Genomic DNA, 9,078 nt, shown 5'->3' on the forward strand with positions numbered 1-9,078 from the left:
CTGTCTCGCTGCATTTCCCTTTCTCTGTCTACTGATTTGTATGGACAGTTCTGTGTGAGTACCTATTTCCTCCATGTCTTGTCCAACGTCTTGTGCTTAACTTTGTCTTGAGGTCATTTCTGCAGTTTAACTAGTAGGACTTTTTACTTGGATGTATTGTGTAATTGTTATGTTATACATTTGTTAGTGAAGCTGGAAAAGTAGAAAATGGATGAATCAACTTTTGCAAAAGATGGAAACTGTCCGTTGCTATGTCAACCGGATATTCTAGTGACATTTCAGGTAAAGGCCTCATGTTTAAAACTAGCCTGCTATGGCTAAAAAAAGTAGCTGTCATAATTTAGGACTGCTTTACAGTATGCTTTGGTGGGTCATCCACAGTATCCTAGATTGCCATTGATAGTCTACAGTGCATCATGCACTAAATTGTCTCATTTGAATGAACCCTCAGTTGTGTGGCTTAATCTGGCCAGACTGTGTAAACATTTGCAATTGCTTTTGCTTACCCAAAGTTGCACAATCTCAGGCAACCTTCATTGGGTGTCTCTCTCTCTCTCGCTCTCTCTCGCTCTCTTTCTCTCTCTCTCTCGCTCTCTCTCTCTCTCTCTCTCTCTCTCTCTCTCTCTCTCTCTCTCTTTCTCTCTCTATGCATGACTCTGCTAACCCATATTCACCACATGTTCATGTTTCGGGTACTTGGCTTCCTCAGAAGAGAGACATCTGATAGCCTGTAGGCATCTTGGAAGCAAGAGAGGGGGAAAAAAAGAAAAGGTCGTCACCCTGAACTTTCCGTTGGGCCGTGGCGTGGCGTGACGGGATACGAAATTCCCTGGACCCCTTTTTCTGCATTTGATTGGTTCTGGATGTTCGCCCAGGAACTGGGTCAAACCTTGGGCTTCAGAATGCACTATGGCAGGCTCTGGGCGACGCCCACCCACTCCCCTCTACGTCACTCTAGATCCCATGCAAGCCTCGCGATCGTATCTCAATGTCCCCTCTTACATAATTCGGGGTCGGGTCCAGAGTATTGTCTGACACTTGTACCGAGCAGTGTATCCTGCAGAGCATTTGACAGTTAAGGAGGGTGGGGCGTTAGCCAGTGTCAGAGACATGACTATTGTCATTGGAGAAATGCAATAGGTAACAGCAATGCACATTTTGTAAATCACTGTGGCTCCCCTGTCCCCTAGTCAGAGGTATTGATTACATTTGTTTTATGGATCTGTATCAACTGCTGGATGATGGAAGTTCCAGACAGTTTGTGTCCTGGGTGTGATGCCTCTTTCAGAATGGAATCAGACTTTTATTTCAGACTACAGGAACTTCCAGAGGTAGAGAGTAGCAGAGACAGTAGAGAGAGTAGCAGACAAGTTTCTCTTCTACAGTTTTTTTTTTACATTTTGTTATATTTCATTTTAGCCTAATAGTTATAGCAACAATTATAATAGTGATGGATGGGCAAAGTCACTGCCAACTATCACTGTCACATTTTGTAGATTTCTGTGCGTGATGCCCAGTGCTGCCAAGGAACGCTTTTAATACTGTTTAGAGTGATCAGTGGGAACACTAAGCTTGAATTTAATCTACTGATTACTCATGTGGACAACTCAAATGATTCAGCGTAGTTTGGTTTTGACATATATGGATGTAGAAAAAACACTGTATCCAAGGGCACAACATGTTAAAACCTTAAAACACTTATTTCCAACATGGTCCCAGTACAGGTGTCAGTCATGGGATAGGGCAGACATGGGTAAATGGTTGGGGCAAGAGACTCGTAGCCCAAAGGTTGCCGGTTCAACTCCCGACCCGCCAGGTTGGTGGGGGGAGTAATTAACCTGTGCTCTCCCTCATCGTCCTCCATGACTCAAGTACCCTGAGCATGGTACCATCCCACCACGATACTCCCTCACCAGTGCCCCCTTGCACTGGTGAGGCATAAATGCCATTTCGTTGTGTGCAGTGTGCAGTGAACACTTGTGTGCTGTGAACTGCTGTGTCACAATGACAATGCGAGTTGGAGTTTCCCAGTTAGGCTTTCACTTTCAGGTGGATTCTTTACTTCTCTACTTTACTCCACACGTTTGTTGCACTGAAATGAATGACCTTTTTGGTTACTTTCACCACCAAGAGAGTGATTTCAGATCGAAAGCAGCGTCAAAACAAAAGAGAGCCAAAAGCTGTCCTCACTTCTTCCCCTCGGTTTGAGTAACACTGAGGTGAATGACTTTTTGGTTTCCATCAAAGGAGTATTTTCAGGAGTATTTTAACACAAAAAGTCGCAATTAAATGATCTGAAAGTTGTCCTCACTTCTCTCCCAGGTTCCTTGATGTCCACCATGGTTGATCCCGACGGCTCTATGTTCCCCATCTAATGGAATAACCCTCTCACACACACACCACCGCGCAAACACCTACGCCCCCCCATACACACAATACACACACAAAACACCACCACACATTAACACTCACCACCATACATCTCTACGCTGCTCCACATTGCACCACAAAGCACCAAAGAGCACCACAATTGCACAAAACAGCACCACAAAGCACCAAAGAGCACCACAACTGCACAAAACAGCACCACAAAGCACCAAAGAGCACCACAACTGCACAAAACAGCACCAAAGAGCACCACAACTGCACAAAACAGCCCCATACAGCACCACAACTGCACAAAACAGCACCAAAGAGCACCACAACTGCACAAAACAGCACCACAAAGCACCAAAGAGCACCACAACTGCACAAAACAGCACCAAAGAGCACCACAACCGCACAAAACAGCACCACAAAGCACCAAAGATCATCACACATGACCACACAGCGCCCTTAGCCTCACACACCACCACCACACAACCTTTCACACATCACCATCGGCTTCAAACATCACCTCAACCAACATCACACAACCTTCATCATACCACCTTGAAAACACAGCCACCGCAAGGCACAGTCATTAGCAGTGCACCTCACCACGCATAACCACAGCCACCAAGCACTCTCCACCTCCCCCACACATAACCACACACCTCCCGCCACAGCTAGCCACCCGCATCCCCACTGCCCTGCATATAACCATACGCACATTTCCACCTCTCCACACATAACCACACACACAACTCTGTACTTTTTAGCCCACATATCCGCACCTCCGTAAACATAACCCCCTCACACATAGCACATTAGACATAACACATTACACATAACACATTAGACATAACACATTACACATAACACATTAGACATTATACGTTACATATAACACATTACACATAACACATTAGACATAACACATAATACATTACACATTACACATAACGCCCACACACATAATACATTCTACATAACGCCCACACACATAACACATTCTACATAACGCCCACACACATAACACATTCTACATAACGCCCATACACATAACACATTAGACATAACACATTACACATTACACATTATACATAATACATTCTACATAACGCCCACACTGATCCCCATTGTCCGGCCGCCGCCATGGTGCTGCATCACCTGCTGGACTTTGGCAAGACGCTGCTGCGCGTGAAGGTGGTGGACTGTAACAGCGAGGACTCGCACTTGGCGCGATGCCTCAACACCTTCGACCTGGTGGCGCTGGGCGTGGGCAGCACGCTGGGCGCCGGCGTGTACGTGCTGGCGGGCGCGGTGGCGCGCGAGAACTCGGGGCCTGCCATCGTGCTGTCCTTCCTCATCGCCGCGCTGGCCTCCGTGCTGGCTGGCCTGTGCTACGCCGAGTTCGGGGCGCGCGTGCCCAAGACCGGATCGGCGTACCTGTACAGCTACGTGACGGTCGGGGAGCTCTGGGCCTTCATCACCGGGTGGAACCTCATCCTCTCCTACATCATCGGTATGTACATACGGCACATACTGAGCATGTGTACGCATGGGCTCTGACATCATTTTTGGTTTTCAGAGGTGTCAGTCCCGGGTTCAGAAAGTAAAAGCCCTGTCACAAATTCGATCCAACCACCTCTGAATCATCACCTGATTATTGAGTTCTCAAGACAGGTAGACCAGCTACTGTTGGAAGGAAACTGGCAGGGCTTTTTTCTGGATCTAGAATTGACACCTCTGTTGGTTTCAGCATGTTCAAGTTCAGATTTAAAATACATCACTTTTAGGTGACGATATATTGATGTATTAGGATTACCTTATTGGTGATCCCAAAGGAAATTTAGGTGGACAGATCTAATATATTGCCCACATTAGCATGTGTACAGAGCCATGGAATTCGGAGTTGTGACATCCAGAGTACAGGAAAATCGGTTGGTGACATGATTCATGTAAATTCTAGGCAGTGGCTTTCTTTTCGCTAGAGAATAACACAGAACCACAACATAACAAGCAAAGAAGTAAAACTGAAAAAAACGACGCTCACTTCCTGGAACTATTTTGGAACTATGTCAATGGCGACCTGTGTTTCAAATACTCCATGAGCCGCCATTGTTGTGTAAAAAATGGAACACAGATGTCAATGGGATTAGCCTAACTCTACTTCCATGGCTCTGCATTCATACATAGAACACATCTGCGTAGAACACACAGCAAGATGAGCACTTGTGGAGGGAATCATGCTAGCAGCATTCGTGTGAACCAAGCAGATGTATTACACTAAGAAAGATGCATTGATTTCAGTAATGACAGGTGGTGGTCGAGCTTGATGATTAAAAAGTTGATCGTTTAATACCAACTCTAGGGACGTCCAGCGTTGCGAGAGCGTGGAGCGCTACGTTCGACGGGCTAATCGGCAAACACATTGAGCACTTCTGCCGACGGTACATGACCATGAACGCCCCTGGCATCCTAGCAGAGTACCCGGACCTGTTCGCTGTGGTCATTATCCTAATACTCTCAGGTGGGACACGGATGGCACACACACACACACACACACACACACACACACACACACACACACACACACACACACACACACACACACACACACACACACACACACACACACACACACTCACAGCCCAACCTTTGTATATTTGTGTAAACTGTGCCCAAACAAAAGCAATCCCTAACCCTAACCTGTCAGTGAGGAAATGTTTCTAATTTTTCCCAGTAAAAACAAGGGGTCAAATCAAGTGGGGTTCAGGATTTAGGCCCCACATGGAGCGAGGGCCCCAGCATGTGGGTGTGCTCCAATAGCTGTCACACACACACGCACACACACACACACACACACACACACACACACACACACACACACACACACACACACACACACACACACACACACACACACAGGCAGCTCTGTCACCTTCCGTTGCTCTCGCGTAATCCTCTAGTACTAGAAAGGCAATAGGAAGCATCCTATGATTTGGATATACACAAAAAAATACACACACACACACACACATCAGGACTTGACAGGACCTTTTTACTCACTTTTTGCTCACAGGCCACAGTGGCTTATGTCATTATTTGCGGTCTGCTTTGTATTCCCCAATACAAATAAAGTATACATTTTATTACATCCTGTTTTTTTAAAGACGCTTAGAATCAAATTGAAAAAGGATGGTCGTTGCACACTCAGAACTTCATGCAGGGTCATTCCACGCCAAATCAACAAGAGCCCGCGCACTTAGGTCTCAAAAAATTCTGAAAATATTACCAAGTGTACCCATGGTACTTAAGAGAAACACTGTAAATGTATTTGAATGTAAGATGTATACTCTCCGTGTTACAGCCAATTTTACTGGGGGAGGGGGGTGCCCATTTTGTTCACACTCTGTTTTTTGTCAAAGTTCACAAGCCCGTAGCTCAATAATTAAACCATGTAGGAAGCTCAAATTTGGCATGCTGGTACATAGATAGAAATAGTTTGTTGCAAAACTGTCAGTTTTGGTCTGTATGATCCTGCATCGTCATGGCATTCCCTCAAAGATGATACAAATTGTACTGGAGTGTTTAGCTGTGCTCTGTTTAGGCCTTCAGAAGACATATTTGTGCCAAACATAGCATCCTGATTTTTTCCCCTTGTAGAGACAAGTAAGAACGCTCTCAATAAAAGCTATAAATAGAAAGGAAATCCCATCAGTGTTTGACCAGAGGACCTCACAAGTCTGACAAATCATTTTGGGTGTCATTTTCAGAGCTCCAGAACCCCTTGTGGGATTGTCCACAGATTTTTATTTTATTTTTTTCTTCATTCTCCAGGAATTCTTCTTTTTAAAAATGCAAATAAGACTTGTCTTATGTGATGTTTTCTTTTGTAATTTCCAACCTGAACATGGGCAACATGCACACTGAGGGCAATAAGTTTTCCATGCGTTTCTTCCGCTGCCATCTGCTGGTCAAAAAAAGTAACAACATGACTCCTTGTGCCTGACCTACTGTCTCTTTTGGTGTGCGAACCTGCTCCCACATTGAACGCTCCTGAAATCATTGAAATTGAAAGGGATACCTGCACCCCTGCACAGGTACTCTCGGGTGATCATATCTGGGCAAAATATGCATTTCATTATTTAGTCTTTACATTAAATGTTATCGAAATCACGTTGCTCTCTTTTTGCATTTTGCCCATGTTCAGGGTGGAAATTACAAAAGAAAACATCAGATAAGACAAGTCTCATTGGTATTTTTAAAAAGAAGACTTCATGGAGAATGAAGAAAAATATAAAATAAAAATCTGTGGACAATCCCACAAGGTGTTCTGGTGCTCTGAAAATGACACCCAAAATGATTTGTCAGACTTGTGAGGTCTTCTGGTCAAACACTGATGGGGTTTCCTTTCTATTTATCGATTTTTATGGGAGTGTTTCTACTTGTCTCTACAAGGGAAAAAAAATCAAGAGGCTATGTTTGGTACAAATATGTCTTCTGAAGGCCTAAACAGAGCACAGCTAAAAACTCCAGTACAATTTGTATCATCTTTGAGGGAATGCCATGACGATGCAGGATCATAGAGACCAAAACTGACAGTTTTGCAACAAACTATACCTATCTATGTACCAGCATGCCAAATTTGAGCTTCCTACATGGTTTAGTTATTGAGCTACGGGCTTGTGAACTTTGACAAAAAAAAGAGTGTGAACAAAATGGGCACCCCCCTCCCCCAGTAAAATTGGCTGTAACACGGAGAATATACATCTTACATTCAAATACATTTACAGTGTTTCTCTTAAGTACCATGGGTACACTTGGTAATATTTTCAGAATTTTTTGAGACCTAAGTGCGCGGGCTCTTGTTGATTTGGCGTGGAATGACCCTGCAGTTACATTTAATAAGACCAACGTTTCGGCTTACGCCTTCATCAGGGTCATCTTAAAGTTAAGATGACCCTGTTAAGATGACCCTGATGAAGGCGTAAGCCGAAACGTTGGTCTTATTAAATGTAACTGCATGAAGTCCTGAGTGTGCGACGACCATCCATTTTCAATTTGAGTCTATTGTCTGCCGTACGCACCTCAAACGGTGTGCGTTTACTGAAACCCAAAGAAAGACGCTTTGAATAAAAGCATGTGAGGAGTACAGTGTAATGGCCCGTGTGCATCAGGCGCTGCCGACGCGACCCAGGTAGCTGGGGTGGTTGAAGAAGTTTCGCCATGAATTCGTTTTATTCGCTCTGGACGCTGCACTGACATGTTTGATTCAGCTAATCACATAACGGCTCTGTCTTGACAGCCTGGGACATTCGTCGATATGAACGTTCCAATTTTTTTTTCGCCGAACCGCGTCATAGCGAATTCGCTTAAGATTAGCTTGAGTTTAATCGTCAAAATTCGCTCTGGTCGCTCAAGAAGCTTCGCTCCCGGTGAATTCGCTCTGGTAGCTTTATTCGCCTTCCCCTCCATAGAGAAACAATGACTTCCGCTGCACAGGCCGCTTAGTTCGCCTTCGATGTACACGGGGCTTAATACTGTATTGGCATGTGGTGGAGCAGGCCTGGCCTAATGGTTAGGGAGGCGATCTCGTGATCTGAAGTTTGCAGGTTTGGCTCCTCAGTAACACTGGACACTGAACTGCTACACCAGCGAGCCGCGTTCGATTCCGGCCCGGGTTATTTGTACTGTAGCACCGATACCATTTTTTGGCCCCAATGCCGATACCCGATACCTGACTGTGCAGTATCGGCAGATACCGATACCATACCGATACCGATACCACCCTATTTGAAATTTATATATATGAAGGGCTATAGTGCATGCTACTTGGATGTAAAATCATTGCATGGCTTTGTCAGGCTGCTGCCTACCTTTGTGAAAAAATACTAATACAAAGTGAATCCAGCAAAACTTTTTATACTTTTTAAATTCCTCTATGAAATGACTAATTTCAAGGCTGTTTAAGTGTCATACAAGCACCTGTAAATGGTATCGGTGCCCTATTTGTTGGTACTCGCCGATACCGATATTACCATTTTAGTGCCGATCCACCGATACTGGTATCGGTATCAGTGCAACACTAGTCATTTGCCAAGCCTTCCCCCGACTCTCTCTCTTCCCACTTGTTTCCTGTTCCTCTCTCGATGTCCTGTCATCTATAAAGGCAAAAAAAACATAAAAAGTCAAGCCAGATCAAGTCAGCTTTTATTGTCAGTTTTTTCATATGAACAGGTCATACAAGGAAATTAAAATGATGTTTCTCTCTCTATACCATGAAAGGACATAGACATACACAGGACTGACATTTACAGACTGACATCAAAGTGCAAGACAGGACAAGTAACAGTGATGGACCAATAACAGTAAAGTGATGAAGTTTTTTTTTTTTAATAAGAAGTTTGCAGGTTTGAATCCTGGTCTATAGTGTAATATAATGTAACATACATAGCATCAGGGTGCGATTTGTAGGGGGGGATGGGGGGGATTGTCCCCCCTTCTGGTTTTGATATCACTACTTTTTCTACGATTTTAATCACAATTGAATGTAAATCCATTGATATTGCTCGAAATCTGAAACATATCCCCCCCTCTGGTTTTCTGACAAATCACACCCTGCATAGCATTGATATCAGTTTCCAATGTTCTGTGTAGGTCTTCTGGCATTTGGAGTGAAGGAGTCGGCCATCGTCAACAAGGTGAATTTTC

The 9,078-nt window shown here is 44.4% G+C and overlaps 1 protein-coding gene across 2 annotated transcripts in view; it reads left to right on the top strand.

The window, feature by feature from the left end:
* The first annotated feature begins 2,804 nt into the window (after positions 1-2,804).
* slc7a1a (solute carrier family 7 member 1a) overlaps positions 2,805-9,078 on the top strand; it is a 24,178-nt gene continuing 17,904 nt past the window's right edge. For both annotated transcript variants that reach the window (XR_010035453.1, XM_063202799.1), the window contains exons 1-3: positions 2,805-3,886; positions 4,736-4,894; positions 9,025-9,068. Coding sequence is in view for 1 of the 2 variants with exons in the window: in XM_063202799.1 (XP_063058869.1) it covers positions 3,517-3,886; positions 4,736-4,894; positions 9,025-9,068 (573 nt within the window). In the remaining variant the exon portion in view is untranslated. The remainder of the gene's footprint in view (positions 3,887-4,735; positions 4,895-9,024; positions 9,069-9,078) is intronic.

Source organism: Engraulis encrasicolus, chromosome 7, assembly GCF_034702125.1.
Source record: "Engraulis encrasicolus isolate BLACKSEA-1 chromosome 7, IST_EnEncr_1.0, whole genome shotgun sequence".
NCBI classification, from domain to species: domain Eukaryota; kingdom Metazoa; phylum Chordata; class Actinopteri; order Clupeiformes; family Engraulidae; genus Engraulis; species Engraulis encrasicolus.